This window comes from Cannabis sativa, chromosome 4, assembly GCF_029168945.1.
Source record: "Cannabis sativa cultivar Pink pepper isolate KNU-18-1 chromosome 4, ASM2916894v1, whole genome shotgun sequence".
NCBI lineage: Eukaryota > Viridiplantae > Streptophyta > Magnoliopsida > Rosales > Cannabaceae > Cannabis > Cannabis sativa.
This window is the reverse complement of record NC_083604.1, coordinates 22,799,520-22,817,252: the sequence shown is the minus strand read 5'-3', so window position 1 is coordinate 22,817,252 and position 17,733 is coordinate 22,799,520. Positions and strand designations below refer to the sequence as shown.

Below are 17,733 nucleotides of genomic sequence, written 5' to 3'. Positions count from 1 at the left end.
TAAATAAACAATCTTTTAAATATTAATAATCTCTTTTTAAATTAATAAAATCATCTTAGCCACATATCTCTCTAACAAACCTATCTTGGGAGAATATTAATAATTTTTTTATTTATTTTTAAAAAAGAAAAATATAGATAAAATATCTAGAAAAGATAATATAAAAGAAGATTGATTGTGTTGGCTTAGAGATTTTTGGGCTTGGGCTTAAAAAAATAAATAAAAAAAAAATGAAATGGGCTGTAATTAGTATTTACCTTATATGTTTGTGCTTATTTTTAGTTTTATTTTTAATTTTACCACCAAGAGGAGAAAGTTGAAAAATATTAGAATATGAAAATATTATTGGTACTTATTAGTAATTTGCAAAGAGTGTGAAAGTCTATAAATATATAGTTGTGTAGCTATTATTAGATATGAAATGAGATAATAGAACTTTTTTCAATTAGAAGATTAATGTACATTTTACTATTAATAACATACATTATTATAACACAACTATGTTTTACTTACTAAATATACTGACACATATTTTATTTTTATAAAAAAAATCGTTCAAATAATTATACTATTTTAATTATTAATTAAAATAAAAAACTAAAATATTAAATAAAAATAACATTACGTGGCTTGGCACGTAACAATCACCTAATATTACCTAGTTTATGTATAAACAAGAATATTTAGTTACATAATATAATATAACTTAGAATGATACGCTATAATTTCCCGTTGGTTGTCTATGTCCAACATGACCAGGCCTAAAACGAAAGGCCCACTCAATTTCCTGGAACCCTAGTTATTGCATATAAAATAATAAATATAATCTCTCAGAAAAAAAAAATAATAAATATATTATATTATAATATTAATAAATGTCTCACGCGGTCTCTTTCCTTATACACATGCCTATATAAACCAGAAGCCATTACCAAAATGTTTCATCAAAATATCCTATAATCACACTCCAAATATAAATTCCCTTTAAAGCTAAAACGTTTCAACAACAACAACAACATCGTCCATGAATATGCCGATCACAGTCACAACAGCAAAAACACCTAACGTCTTATCACTCCAGCAACCACCATTACCACCGCGATCTTATGCTTATCCCCATTTAAATTTGGCTCGCCGGGGGCTCAACACGTGTCATCCAGGTGGCAAGGCCGTTTGTGCTGCATTTGATCATCACGGCTACGACGGCAAGCTTGTGGACCAGGACATGATTGTTCTGAGAAAGCGAATTCACGAGGTGAAGAACGAAGTCGATGATGACGGTGAAGATGTTGGAAATGACGTGGCGTCGTCTGATTGGATGGAGTGGGAGAAGGAGTATTATGCGAAGAATTACGGTGCGGATGTATGTCAAGCTGTGGGAATGTTGCAATCTCAGTTAATGAATACAAGGCCGAGCTTGTCTCTTGTGATGTTTGGTGTCGTTTCGCTCAGTGTTCCTATCTCTATGGGTGTCGTTTTGTTGCGTTTGTTGGATGCGGCCAAGGATATCTTTCTCGGCTTCTCTTAATTAGCTTTTTAAAAAACAGCCGACTTCTAATTATGAATTAGTACTGACATTTTCTTTTTCTTTGGAAATACATATAGCTGTATAGTAATATAGGATACTTTGATATTACGGTATTTTACAATTTATTACTAAATAAGAATCTTTTATAAATTAACTTTTTTAGACTTATTATTAAAATATTTATAATAAAATCCATTATAATTTAAAATTATTATATCTATAATCTTAATTAATAAAAAATAATAAGCATAACCTCTAATTAAATGTAATTATGCAGTCAATTTTATTATCAATACTGCCAAATAAGTGTCAGTCCAAAATTAGTTCAAGTGATTTAATTTTTGTTTCAAAAAAAAAAAAAAAATTAAAATCTAATAACAATTATAAAATTAAAGAGAATTTTTTTTGTGCACTCAGCACATCTGTACTTCATTCCACCCTCTGTCATATAGTTCTTCTTTCTCAGAGAGGAAGTCACTTTATCCTTCCTTCTGGACAATTCTAAATTAATATATTGTATATGTATCAATTGATCGGAGTAGAATCATAAAAAAAAAAAAATTACAAAAGTTTAAAAATTATTAACCACTACTGGTTATTGATCTTGAATATATATCATTGAAAGGTTTAAAAGTTACTAACTGTTATTGATTATTGATCTTGAATACGTGTTATTGAAAAGAATTGAAAGTTAGTAATTGTTATTGGTTATTGATCTTGAATATCTATTATTGAAGATTTAAAAGCTATTAATTGTTATTAGTTATGGATCTTGAACATGTGTTCTTGATAAACTTAATTAGCAACCGATGTTATATATTAATTATTGATTTTGATTATGTATTGTCAACAAAGTTAGTACATCATTTATTGGTTATTGATCTCGAATATGTGTTACTGATAAAAATATACATATATGAAGTTGTTGGTTGTTTTCAAGTTATGTCTAAAGCATGTAACTTCAAGAATAAAGATAAAATTAGAGTTTAGATATGATGTATGAATCATGAATTCTCATATTCTAGTATTTCACACTATTCTCAGACTTAGTGATTAATAATTCAAAAATATATTTTAGAATGGGTGAAAATTTAATTTTTATAAAATAATAGATTTTTATTGTAAACATTATAATTAAATGGCTTAACCGTTAAAAAAATTATAATAGAGACTTAAATATTAAAAAAATTATTAATATTAATTGCTAAAAAGAGTTTTATTAAATATTTAAATTAAAAATTAATTATTTTAAAAAATAGTTAATTATAGTTAATTTAATTCTAAAAAAAGAATTTTTACATGTTGGTAACTTGCTATTATAGGTCAACAAAAATATAACCACCATAGTTACAATAAAAATGTAACCATTGAGCAGTCACCCTATTAATATATTACAATTTTTATCAAAAAAAAAATCAATATATTACAGTTTTCTGTGAATTGTGGTAGTCATGTCTCTGTCTATTATCTAAACAAAATAATAAAATGTGTCATGTCATATCATGGGTGCAGGTTCATAATAGTGGCTAACTATGAAAATTTTAATCAGCACCTTCCTCATCTCAAATCATTTAATGCATATAATAGGTTGATCTTAGGTGTGTCACGACCCTAGCCCTAGGTGTGTCACGACCCTAGCCCTAGGTTGTGGCAGATATGTAATATCCATAATTTGGGTGGTCAAAGGTCACACTTTGACCCTCGTAAGAAGATAAAGCTTATAAATAATGATTTTATTTATATTACAAAATACTAATTAAAAGATATGGATTAACTCCTATATTAATAAGAAAATATTAGTAACAAAATCAGGACCACTCATCATTATAAAAGAACAATAATATCCCCACAGTTATGCAATCACCAAATAGATAGATTAAATAAGTCAATAAAATACCAAAATAATACCTCGCATCCATCATTCCTCATTTCTAACTAGTACATAGCTAATTTAAGTCATCCAGACCATCTACTTCAGCTTAAATACAAAATCAGTTTCATTATATGGTTAAAGAGTAAAATAAGACTAAACTAATAACGACTTCCTTTCTAAACGGTACAACCCTCATTCACTAGCATCAAACTGAGTTCCTGGAATGGGAGAAAATAAGGGGTGAGCTTATAAAGCCCAGTAGGAAAACAATTAACATCAAAAGACTCTTGGTTTAATAAAATTCCTTCATAGTTAGCTTTGTAAAAATAAAATATCTCATCACCAGTATCAAAATGTATAAACAAAGTAGAGAGACCACAAATAATCACAAATCAAACGTCAAATGGATATCACACCGTCCACTAGACCCCTAGCTCTCAATACCAATCATAGAAAACGACATCCAAAACCGGGTAGTCGCATCTGATACCCACCGTAATACCGGGGCTCAGATTTAATTCACTCCCTATACAGATTCTAGGTCTTTCACCTACAGGTGAGTGCACACCTGATCTACCTATGATGACACAGAGACTAGGTTGTGAAACAACAATATACACCGAACATGATCAACATGGCTCTCATCAGTATAACCAAAGTAGGCAAATAATAATCATAACAAAGAACATATTCCTTTTTATTTTCTAAAAAAAATCGACAGCATAACAGCTGTATTTTGAATAAACCCAAAAATCATAACCTGCATAAATATTTGCACTCAGTGCCCTAGAACAGTCCAGAAAAATATGCAGATTAAGTTTTTAATTTTTCAAACAATTTGTAAATCATAAAAATTGGAATATGTCCAATGTTATACAACACATATAAAAATCAAGTCCAATAATCAAGTTGAGTCCCTACCTCTCCCAAGTCGTTAAACTTTATCCAAAAGACAATCTTAAGCTCTCAAGTCCCGAGCTCCAATTGTTTAGTCCAATCTTACATATTACTCTCACCTATACCCTCAAATAGTTAAATAATTATCATCATCGCATTCTACATTTAAAACTGACTCCAACGACATATAACATGACTATATTTAAAATTTGGGGTTCCGAAGCCTCACTTAAGCGGTGCACATTAACAATCGGTGGCGATAAAAATTGGTGTACCAAAAACGTCACCAAAAATAGGGGTAGTGTATATCAAAACGACCACCTCGACGGGTAGATCACACCCATGCCAACCGTTTGTCAAAACGGTACACGATGTCACCGGAAAGTCGCCGGAAAGGGGCGAAGCTACAAAAATGTCACTAGAAAAAGTAGTGAAACGGGAAAAATGGTTTAGTGTAGGTTGCTCTCCTCGACGAGCTGAGTTTAGTGGTGAAAACGTCTCATCAAACGGACGCCGAGGTGACCGAAAAATCCATTCAAAGTTTGAACTCCCAAACTTTGACTTGCGATCCCAAGCTAACGGCAGCGAGAGAAGCGGCGCCGCTTAGGGGGTGAGGTCGCCGACACTTGGGCTTCTGATTTGTCCAGCACGTGAGGTCGGGCGGTGACCAGAGGTGGGTCCCCGGAGTGTGGTGGTTATGGAGTTTTTGGGTTTTCTTTTTTGTATTTTGAAGAGAGAGAAATAGAGAAAGATATATATATATTTATATATATATATATAGAGAGAGAGAGAGAGAGAGAGAGAGAGAGAGAGAGAGAGAGAGAGAGAGAGAGAGAGAGAGAGAGAGAGAGACGATTAGGGGGTTTGCTACTTTTTTTTTTTGTTTTGATTCCTTTTTTTATATACATATATATATTTTATTTAATTATTTATTATTATTATATTTTTTTTTATTCTTTGACTCGGATTAATCGAGGTATCACATTCTCCCCTCCTTAAAGAAATTTCGTCCCGAAATTTCAAAGTACAACCTCAAGTTGAAAATTAAACAAGTGAGGATACTTCATATACATCTCAGACTCTAACTCCCAAGTAGCCTCATCTTCTCTGTGGTTCTTCCATAAGACCTTGACTACTGGAATCTCTCTGTTCCTTAACACTTTTAGCTCTCTCGCCAAGATTTTGACAGGTTGTTCTTCATAAGTCACATCTTCTTGAAGAGGGATAGCCTCATACTCAATAACATGTGACGGATCTGAAGTATACTTCCTCAACATAGACACATGAAACACATTATGAACATGTCCCAACTGTCCTGGTAAGTTTAATCGGTAAGCGACCTCCCCAATCCTCTCGATAACCTCAAAAGGTCCAATATACCTCGGGGCTAGCTTACCCTTCACTCCAAATTTCATTACACCACACATATGACTAACTTTCAAGAAGACATAATCACCAACATCAAACTCAACTTCCCGTTGATGGAGATCGGCATAGCTTTTCTGACGACTTTGAACAACCTTAAGTCTTTCTTGGATTCCCTTAATCTTTTATGTGGTACTAGTGATAATCTGGGGTCCATTAGTGACATGCTTATCTGGTTTTGCCCAACACAATGGCGATCTGCATGGTCTCCCTAAGATCAGGGATATCTGCAACAACTAGCCTTCCCATATGGTATAGATACCCTTCACTATTAACTGTCCACCTATCTACCATCCTGGATTCGGTTCCAAATAAGTCTCAGCTTTTCATCTTGCCACTGACGCTGCTTAACTTGTTGAAGTAGTACTGGTGTAGCCACTTTGTTAGAGATACAAGCTACTTCTTCCCCTTCATAGTATTGCAAGTTATAATCACCCATTGTGATTGTCCTTTTCCAGTCCTCATGAGCCAAACATGCCAAAGTACCATGAGGCTTTCTACTTAGTGCATCAACTACTACATTAGCTTTCCCGGGGTGGTACTGCAAAATGAAATCATAGTGCTCCATATACTCAATCCATCTTCTTTGCCTCAAGTTCAAATCCCTTTGAGTAAAATGATACCTCAAGCTCTTATGATCTGAGTATAACTCAAACTTTACGCCATATAAATAACATCTCCAAATTTTTAAGACAAAGATGACCGCAGCAAGTTCTAGGTCATGCGTAGGGTAATTCTTCTCATGTGGTTTCAATTGTCGAGAAGCATAAGCACCACCTTGCCATTTTGCATGAGGACACCTCCTAACCCAGTACCTGAAGCATTAGTGAATACCACATATGATTCATTGCTATTAGGAACAATGAGGACAGGTGCCGAATTTAATCTTTTCTTCAATTCTCTAAAAGCTTCTTCGCAACTATCATCCCACATAAACTTTACTTCTTTTCTTGTTAACTTTGTCAAAGGCATAGAAATTCGTGAGAAATTCTCTACAAAGCGACAGTAGTAGCCTGGCAACCCAAGAAAACTTCGAACTTCAGTGACATTCTTTGGTCTTTCCCACTGCAGAATAGAGTCTATCTTTGTAGGATTAACGGTGATACCATCTTGAGAAATTACATGGCCCAAGAACTTGACTTCAGTCATCCAAAATTCACACTTCTCTTTCTTAGCGTATAATTGATGATCTCTCAATGTCTGTAATACTATTGTCAAGTGTTCAGCATGATCCTCACGTGTCTTAGAATACACCAAGATATCATCAATGAATACCACCACAAACTTATCCAAGAAAGGTCTAAAGACTCTATTCATAAGATCCATAAATGCAGCAGGTGCATTCGTTAACCCAAATGGCATTACTAAAAACTCAAAGTGTCCATACCGTGTCCTGAAAGCAGTCTTAGGGATATCTTCTTTCCTAATTCTCAATTGATGGTAGCCTGACCTCAAATCAATCTTTGAAAAGAACTTTGAACCACCAAGTTGATCAAATAATTCATCAATCCTTGGTAGAGGATATTTGTTTTTAATTGTCATCTGATTTAGCTTTCTATAGTCGACACAAAGTCGCAAAGTCCCATTAGCTTTCTTGGCGAACAAGACTGAAGCTCCCCATGGAGAAGTACTATGTCTGATGTAACCCTTATCCATTAACTTCCCTAATTGTTTTTTCAATTCAGCCAACTCTGCAGGTGGCATGCGATAAGGCGCAATAGAAACTGGTTGAGATTCGGGAATCAAATCAATGCAAAACTCGATCTCCCTATCAGGTGGTAACTCTGGTAAATCCTTTGGAAACACATCCGGAAAACCACTAACCACTGATATCCAAGGGAACTGGTCTAAATTCCTAGACTCATCATCGATCGCAAACAGATTCCCATAACACTCTAAGTTTCTCTTTCCACCTAAACATGCCCTTAAGATAGGATTTTGTCTCACTACACTCATGTTGGCTCGATAAACAATGAAATCACCACTATGGGTTAAAAGAGTCACTGTTTTACGTGAACAATCCACAATAGCTTGGTATCATACCAATAATTACATCAAATTGCCCCATAGGCAACACTAATAAGTTTCCAGATAACTTGTGTTCCTCGAACACAATACAAACTGACCTACATATGGTAGATACCTCACCATGTCCCCCATAGGTACACTCAAATGCAATACAGGACTAAAAGTTTCCCAACTCAAACCCAACATACTAGCAAACATTAAAGATATAAAGGAATGCGATGCACGAGTATCAAATAACACATGAGCACAAGAGTGTGAGATAAGAACCATACCATCAACAACTCGCTGGTCAGCACCGCCCTGTACATCATCAACCCCAAGAGCGTAGGCTTGAGCAGATGACTTTGCTTTTGCCTTTCCCCTTCCCTGACTAGGATAGCTTGTACTTGCACCAGACCCTCCACCTTGATTGTACCCTCTTTGACTCCCACTAGGAGCAGGAGTTTGGAAACCTTGTGAGTACCCCATGTTGAACCCTGAACCTTGTGGCCTAAACTGATGTTGATACTGAGAGTGCTGGCCCGATTGGGGTGTTAAACCATAGGATGAAGGCTGAGACTGGTTTGTCCTGGGCTGTCCATGAAACGGAGTAGACTCTACATAGCTCCCTATGGGTCCTCCATGAGATGCTTGAAATCTTTGTTGTCGTTGTGGGCAATCTTTCTTCTTATGACCTTGTTGACCACAACTGAAGCACTCCTATGGTTCACTACGAGTCTTTCCAGATGAACCACTACTAGTGCTACCCTCACTAAATTGTTGTCCTTGGGACCACTGCCCTTGATTCTTCTTGGTCATCTTTTGGTCATTTCCTCTTCCTCTGCTTGTGTTTTTCTTCTCATTCCCTTCTACATGAGCCTCAGTTTGCAAGGCTGCTGTCTCACACTCAGTCAAGTTGTTAAAGGTGAAAGGGGCTATTGAACCACGTATCGCAGGCCTCAAACAACACATGAACTGTTCAATCACCAAGGGTTGGTCAACAACACCAGGTTATGCATAAGAGGATAGCTCTACAAACTTCGTGTAAAATTCATTCACAGTGATATCCCCTTGTCTTAGACCATCAAATACTCCAATCAGAGCCCTCCTGTGAGATGGACTAAAATATTGCTCCCTAAAAACTTCCTAAAAATCCCGCCAAGTCATCCCATCAGTTTCCATTGTCCTGGACAAGGTCTCCCACCAATCTGTTGCACCACCCTCTAACTTGGACACAGCAAAAGTAACTTGATATTCCTCAAGTGTTCCTATTGTGTTGAAATTTTTCCTTATCTGCCTCAACCACCTTTCAGCTACCATGGGATCTTGTCCACCCTCAAACTCAGGCACTTGGATCAGATGAAAGATCTAAAAATGATGACTCTGTCGAGCGGCAGGATCCATCTGTTGAGCGTGAACTGCTCTTAAGTCTTCAAGAAGGGTGTTCATAGGGAATTCAGCTTGTGGAGGTTGGACATTATCTTGAGGGGCATCTTCTCCAACCGTTCTCTTTGTCTTCCTTCCTTTTAGAGGCATTTTCTTAGGTCTGAGAACCAAAAGCTATTCACTTAGCGAGGATTGGATGCTAATAATATAAATACCAAGATACTTATTACTATTATTATTTAAAATAAATCTAAACTATTTGCTGACAAACTCCGAGGTAATTAAACCCGGTGCTCTAACACTATTTTTCTGTCACGACCCGAGCCCTAGGCTGTGGCAGATATGTAATATCCATAACTTGGGTGGTCAAAGGTCACACTTTGACCCTTGTAGGAAGATAAAGGTTATAAATAATCCTTTTATTTATATTACAAAATACTAATTAAAAGATATGGATTAACTCCTATATTAATAAGAAAATATTAGTAACAAAATTAGGACCACTCATCAGTATAAAAGAACAAGAATATCCTCACAGTTATGTAATCACCAAGTAGATAGATTAAATAAGTCAATAAAATACCAAAATAATACCTAGCATCCATCATTCCTCATTTCTAACTAGTACATAGCTAATTTAAGTCATCCAGACTATCTATTTCAGCTTAAATACAAAATCAGTTTCATTAGATGGTTAAAGAGTAAAATAAGACTAAACTAATAACGACTTCCTTTACCAACGGTACCATCCTCATCCACTAGCATCAAACTGAGTTCCTGGAATGGGAGAAAATAGGGGGTGAGCTTATAAAGCCCAGCAGGAAAACAACTAATATGAAATGACTCTTGGTTTAATAAAATTCCTGCATGGTTAGCTTTGTAAAAATAAAATATCTCATCACCAGTATCAAAATGTATAAACAAAGTAAAGAGACCACAAATAATCACAAATCAAACGTCAAATGCATATCACACCATCCACTAGACCCCTAGCTCTCAATACCAATCATAGAAAACGACATCCAAAATCGGGTAGTCGCATCTGATACCCACCATAATACCAGGGCTCAGATTTAATTCACTCCCTGTACAAATTCTAGGTCTTTCACCTACAAGTGAGTGCACACCTGATCTACCTATGATGACACAGAGACTAGGTTGTGAAACAACAATATGCAGCGAACATGATCAACATGGCTCTCATGAGTATAACCAAAGCAGGCAAATAATAATCATAACAAAGAACATATTCCTTTCTATTTTCTAAAAAATTCGACAGCATAACAGCTATATTTTGAATAAACCCAAATATCATAACCTGCATAAATATTTGCACACAAAAATATATTTGGCACTCAGTGCCCTAGAACAGTCCAGCAAAATATGCAGATTAAGTTTTTAATTTTTCAAACAATTTGTAAATCATAAAAATTGGAATATGTCCAATGTTATACAACACATATAAAAATCAAGTCCAATAATCAAGTTGAGTCCCTACCTCTCCCAAGTCGTTAAACTTTATCTAAAAGACAATCTTAAGGTCTCAAGTCCCGAGCTCCAATTATTTAGTCCAATCTTACATATTACTCTCACCTATACCATCAAATGGTTAAATAATTATCATCATCGCATTCTACATTTAAAATCGAGTTCAACGACATATAACATGACTATATTTAAAATTTGGAGTTCCGAAACCTCACCTAAGCGGTGCACATTAACAATCGGTGGCGGTAAAAATTGGTGTATCGGAAACGTCGCCAAAAATAGGGGTAATGTATATGAAAATGACCACCTCGACAAGTAGAACACACCCATGCCAACCGTTTGTCAAAACGGTACACGATGTCACCAGAAAGTCGCCGGAAAGGGACGGAGCTACAAAAATGTCACCGAAAAAAGTAGCGAACCGGGAAAAATGGTTTAGTGTAGGTTGCTCTCCTGGACGAGTTGAGTTTAGTGGTGAAAACATCTCATCAAACGGACGCCAGAGGTGACCGGAAAATCCATTCAAAGTTTGAACTTCCAAACTTTTACTTGCGATCCCAAGCTAACGGCGACGAGAGAAGCGGTGCCGCTTAGGGGTGACGTCACCGGCACTTGGGCTTCCGATTTGTCCGGCGCGTGAGGTCGGGCAGTGGCCGGAGGTGGGTCGCCGGAGTGTGGTGGTTATGGAGTTTTTGGGTTTTCTTTTTTTGTATTTTGAAGAAAGAGAAAAAGAGAAAGATAGATAGAGAGAGAGAGAAGATTAGGGGGGTCTGCTAATGTTTTTTTTAGTTTTGATTCTTTTTTTATATATATACATACATATATTTTATTTATTTATTATTATTATTACTATTATTATTATTATTATATATTTTTTTTGTTCTTTGACTCGATCAAACCGAGGTATCACAAGGTGTATATTATATGTTTAATTTTTTTAATTAGATAATATATATTTTTTAAATTATTGAAATAAAGTTTGAGATTTTTTGCTATTGCGGCTATTATGAGATATACTGTTGAATCGTTGTATGTTCGATTGAACATAATTATTTCTTATTTTAATTCAAATTAAATCAGCAAAGTTAAAAATATTATTAAAAATATTTATAATATATTAAGTATTTTAAGTTTTAATTAATATTTTTTTATATAAAATATCTACATAATTTTTATTTTTAAATATATATATTAAAATTATAAAATTAAAAAAAAAAATATTATGTTAAATAATAGTTTATTATGTTAAAGTTAACTTAGAAAACTAAAAAACACCGACCAAAAAGGACAACAAAAATATATAACTAATTTAACATGCAATTATAATTGGTACAAATAAAAAAAAAATACATACCTGAAAACATACAAATTACTAAGATATAATCTTATTCAGTTTGAGAAAAATATAAACAGAGCAAGGACTATAAGGAAAGAATACATATTACTAAGATATAATCTTATTTAGTTTGAGAAATATATATAAAAAAAAAAAAAAAAAAAAAGTGAGGACAAAAGGAAAAAAAAATACTGATTAATAAGATAGTCTTATTGAATTTGAGAAAATATAAAAAAAGCATGGACTATAGGAAATAAAAGAGCAAGAAGTTTCACATAAGTTTCTAAATCCAACAATCTCAATAGTTTGTGAGAAATTTTTAACATCCTGGTTAAAAAAAAATTATGGGCATAATTTGTTACATGTCAAAGTTTAGGAGACGAAAATTCTAATAAGCATTTATTTTATATTAAAGATAAAATTATCTTTCTTCTTAAATTTTTGAAATAACTACAAGAAATAAATAAATAAACAGATTAAGTATAATAATAATAATTTTATGCATAATTTTTTTTATTTTTTATATTTAAAATCCAAAAAAATATTATTAAAAATAACCATAAATTTTTTTAAAAAAACATATTATTATACTCAAGTATTGTCATACGAGATCCCACATAAGTTTTACTAAAATTTATGGTTTAAAAGAAATTTTAATATATAATTTTATAACCAACTAATTTACTTAATTTATTTCAAAAAAAGATATATTTAATTTAAGTTTATAGAAAATAATTAAATTATGAAATGCATATATTTCAAAAGAAAAAAATTATGTATGTCCAATACATATGTGTATTGTAAAAAAGAAAAAACAAACTAAATAATATTGCCTAGGCGGTTGGATGAGGCCATGGCCGACCAGCATGTGGAGGTAGTGGCTGGCTAGATAGTGGATTCTATGGCAGGCCAACTTGTTGAGGACATGGTTAGCCAGCCTTCTAAAGGCCCAGTTGATGTTGTAGTTGGATCCTGTCCGCATTCAATTAGCTTTGGCCCCTAGCATAATTGTTGTAGAGCTTTTGTGCACTTCTGTCAATAGCTATACATCTTCTTTCTTAGAAAAGCCCCTTAGTGGTGTTGGGCTACCACTTATGTGTTTTATGCTATACCGGATTGGACACCTTGTAGCCATCCTCCTCGTCCCTGCTCTCTGGCAAGATCATTGTTTAGAGGTATGTTGTTGTAGGTGTATCTAAGTTGGTTGTCTAGCATGTTTGTTCCTTTTGAAACAAAGGGACTTAGTTCTTTGAAGAACTGAGCAGGTACAAAGTTTGCCTTGGTTGCCAAGGCACAGCTGGCTAGTTTAGTGAGTGCATATGCTATTGTGCCGTCTTTGGGGGCTTGCCTTTTGGTATAGCCTATGAGCTCTTTTAGCAGCTCTGGTAGGCCATCATCTTCTTGTATTGAGTTGTACATTCACCCAAGACATAACCTACGACTAGCTGAGAGTTGTGGTACATGTCTAAGTGGTTAGCCTAAGCTTCGTGTGCTAACCTGGGGCCAACATTTAGAGCTTCATATTAAGCCTCATTGTTAGAAGCTTTGTAATTGACCTTGTTGCCTCGTGCCTCAGTTGCCCCCAGGTGCTTTGGGGGCAATGCCTGCATCGGGCAGGTGGTTAATGTACCTCTTGGGTTCTTACTCTCGCTTATTTTCTGGCTCATGCTTTTCTCCCAAACTCTAAGGTGTGAGCTTGGCCTTTTATGTTGGTCGAGTCTCAATGGTTCACTTGAGTAGTTTGCCTGATGCTCTAGGTGTTTGTGGAACCTGCCGCAACTGTTGATCAATGTACACCTTTATAGGGTGTATTTGGAAGTATAGCCTTAGCTTTCTAGAAGCCAAGTGCAAGTTGTGGGTCAGCTTCCTCATGAGTGGTAACCAACTTTTTGTGTCGATCAGTCTCTTGCTAGTGTAGTATACAGTGTGTTGTACTCCGCTTTCTTCTCCTGTGAGGACAACACTCACACCATTCTCTGTGACTGCTAGGTGCACACCTAGCTCTTCTTTGTCTAGGAATTTGGGCAACACAGGTGGTTGAGCCAATCGTTTCTTCAGCTCTTAGAATGCGATTTCACATTCCTTTCTCCACTAGAATTTTTTGTTGCTTTTGATAATGTTGAAGAAGGATACAAATTTTTCTATAGACTTTGACACAAATTTGCTTAGTGTAGCAGTGCGTCCTGTTTGGCTTTTTACTTCCTTTATTGTTGTCAGCGACTTCATGTTCAAAAGGGTTGGATCTTGTCTAGGTTTGAGCTTCTTCATGATGTGGCTGTAGAGGATTTTGAAATTTTCTATCTAGGTCCTTCATATGCCCCCAACTCCTTTTGGACTTGAGAAGCATGTCGTCCACGAACACCTCCATATTGCGGCTGATAGGATCATTAAACATCATAAAGCTTGTATGCTCCTGATTTGATGGATGCTTCTTCTATTTCATGGCGTTGGACAAGGCCAAGTTGTAATAGTGACGGGCAGATTGCTGTTCTCCTCTTTACATTTTACCTCATGCCTTGTTAGGAATTTCAGGCAAAGGCGGTAGATGGATGTTGCACCTTCAAGTTGTATAGGGCTAGTTAGCCTATCATGGCATTGAAAGCCAAGGGAACGTAGATTACGACGAACTGTGCCATCAAAGTTCTGGTGGTTGGATTTTCTCCAACAATGAGGGGTAATCTGATATACCCGATGGTTGTGATGCCTTGGCCAAGGAGAACATACATAACTTGATTGTAGGGTGCCAAGTCAGCGAGTTGGAGCCTCATCTTTTCATGTGTTGATTTTAAAAAGAATGTTGAGGGAGGCTCCATTGTCCACCACGTATCTTGCTATAACTATATTCTCGATTCGTACAGTAACGACTAAGGGTCATTGCGCGGGAAACTTCTTGGGCATGATCTTCTTTTTAAGAAAGAGATCTTGGGCTCTCCAAGCTTTGGTTGCTTGAAGCCTCGCTCTTTGCCTGCAAGGAAGTTCATTTTGGGCTCGTGACGGAGTGTCTGAGCATAGCGCTCACTGGCTTTGTTGGTCTCGCCTGTCATACGGGGTCCGTCAATGACAACCCCAAAGTTTCTTGACATCGGAGGTTTGGACAGAGTTGGTGATACCTGCCTATGTGCCTAGCCAAAGATGGAGGCCAGCCTTCGTAGAAGGAGCCCAGCCTTCAGAGGTAGAGGTCAGACTTCAGAGATGGAGGCCAGACTTTGGAGATGGAGGCAAACCTTCCGAAGCAAAGGCCAGACTTTTGAGATGGAGGCCAGCCTTCTGTGATGGGGGCTAGCCTTCTGTGATTGAGGCCAGACTTCGAAGGTGGAGGCTAGCCTTCAGAGGCAGAAGCCAGACTTCTAAGATGGAGGTCAGCCTTCTGTGATGGAGGCCAGCCTTCGGAGATGGAGGTTAGCCTTTGGAGGTAGACGCCATACTTTGGAGATAGAGGGTAGCCTTCAGAGATGGCGGCCAACCTTTAAAGGTGGAGGCCAGCCTTAGAAGATGGAGGCCAACCTTCTAATTGCTTATTGCTGACTCGCCCTGGTGGGATGTCTGGGCACCCCTTGCTTTGGGAGTTTTGATAGAAGAGTGAAGCATACACACTTCTACTCCTTCTTGCTTGGACTTCATGGCATAAAGGGATCGTTGAATTTCCCTCTTTTTCAACTATGTTTGTCAGAGACATCGTTGTTGCACTTGCCTCTACCATTCTCGTTGTTTGATAATTGGTAGGGATCGTCTGCGCTAGTTGGCATGCTAGACAGTGTTTGGTGGAACTATGAGGCCTTGTGTTTGTTCGTCATTATCCTACTCTCTTGTCTAGGCTTTCCGTACAACTTCTTCCAACATTATGAAGCCATCGGATCACTCAAGGGACTCCTCCATGTTGTTCCTTGAGATTCTCTTGATATCTTCCCAGAAGACACTCAACAATAGGATGCCTCTGAGTATGGCCGTATATAAGCCTTCTTCTGTCATGCCTCTAACTTGGTGGCCTCATCCATAAACTATTGAATGTAGTCCTTCAAGGGTTCATCTTGTCTTTGCTTTATTTCAACAAGATCCTCAAGTCGGGTAGGTATTTGTCTTGAAATAGAGAATTGAATACAAAACTCTCGGGAGAATTCTTCCAAAGAGTTAAATCTTCTTGGGATAAGCTTGAAATACTATTTTTGGGCTATTTCAGCTAGAGTTGCCGAAAATATTTGGCATCGCATATCTCCAAATACTTGTAAGAGATCTATTTGGATCTCAAAGTACTTCAAGTGTACTAGAGGGTCTTATTTTCCCGTGTACATATTCCAAGCCGGTATCTTAAATATGCGCAAGGGAAAGGCATTGATGTATGCCGAGAATGGTGATCCCCTCACCTTGTCTAGCTCGAGTTCTGAAGGTTTTAGATCAGCTAGGCCCTTGAGCATGTTCCTATTTGATCCAACTGTGCTTGCACAGAAGGATCTGTTGCTGTAGGGGCCTAGTTGATTGGCCTTCTTTGATTGAGCTGCAACCTCAGATTAGCTAGAGCTTGGCCAACCATACCTTGGGAAACAGTATACTCAAGGCTGGCCAGTCCTGAGTTTGGTGCTTGTACATGGCCAGTAAGCCCTAAGGTGGGCAAGGACTGGCCGCCCACACTTCTCTGCCTGGCTAGTGGAGTTTTTGCATTGACATGGAGTAGATGACACTAGTTACTAGAGTTTAGTGGATTTAACTGTCTGAAGTGATTAATTTCACTTCTCAGATTGTTGTTTTTGGTGTTTCCACTCTTTCCCAGTCCTTGTTAGTTGAAAATTGATCTTTGGGTGACTCGCTCCCCTTAGGGAGGGAGTGCTCTTCTCTGGCTGGCCATAGAGACTTCTACAGGAGTTTGACTGGCCATGGAGACTTCTACAGTAGTCTGGCCGACCATGGAGACTCCTACTGGTAGTTGGTCGGCCACAAGATGGATAGAGGAGGCTGTTGTTGAGGTAGAGATCCCTAGCTGGCCCCCCATGCCACTGGTTGCCGAGATTTAATAGTTTTTACCATTTGACCTTTGAGGCAAGGTTTGTCCTTCCTCTAGATAGGGAAAATCTGTCCTAGTCCCTAAGGGGCCAGGTTGGTCAGCTTGTCGATAGACCCTCCGTAATCTATCAGCTAGTCTTTCTTGAAGTGGATATCTAAGGAGATCCTAGCCTCTTACATCGGTTCTCTGGTTGAACTGCCTTGTCAGATTGTTGGTCTCTCTGTTGCGGTGATCTAACTCTTCTTGGTGAGATCGAAGGATGTACTCTTGGTCATCCATCCATCTCAGGAATTTGTGTCGCTGCTGAGTGAGCACATCGCAATTAGTAGCACGTGTTTCTTCAAGGAATTTGTGTCTCTACTGAGCAAATACATCACATTCTACAGCGTGTGGTTCTTCAATTAAACCGGCTTGGCAGAAGACCTCTCTAAGTGTGGCTAACTTGAGATCTTCTCCTAAGTCCACATGAGGCTCGCCAATTCTGGTCTCGTCTCTCCTGCATAATACCAAGGGCAAAACTCGGTTGCTGTTCTTGGGGGGTGCCCCCCGAGGATTCTTCCTTCAGTTGGAGGTGCCTGTGGAGGGTCCTCCCATGGAGGCAGGGCCCTGCCACTTGGATCCACCGGGATGGCTGTATCAGTTTGGCAGCTATAGTGGCCAGACTCGTGGTGCTTGTTGCGGTGACTGGATTGACCACATCTGCTGTGTTCATGGGAATTCCAATTGTGGCAGGACCATGAATATCGAGATCTGTAGTTTTTAGGTCTTGAGGGAGACCCAAAGATGCAGATGGTGCG

General features: G+C 37.2%; 1 protein-coding gene across 1 annotated transcript; it reads left to right on the top strand.

Annotated features, from left to right (window-relative positions):
• The first annotated feature begins 930 nt into the window (after nt 1–930).
• Nucleotides 931–1,696, top strand: LOC115712268 (uncharacterized). The gene has a single exon (XM_030640526.2). The coding sequence runs from the start codon at nt 1,025–1,027 to the stop codon at nt 1,526–1,528; it is 504 nt and encodes a 167-aa protein (XP_030496386.2). The 5' UTR covers nt 931–1,024; the 3' UTR covers nt 1,529–1,696.
• Nucleotides 1,697–17,733: the final 16,037 nt, after the last annotated feature.

Excerpts from the sequence above, each read along its gene's own strand:
- LOC115712268 (XM_030640526.2), top strand. The coding sequence starts at position 1,025 with ATGAATATGCCGATCACAGTCACAACAGCAAAAACACCTAACGTCTTA.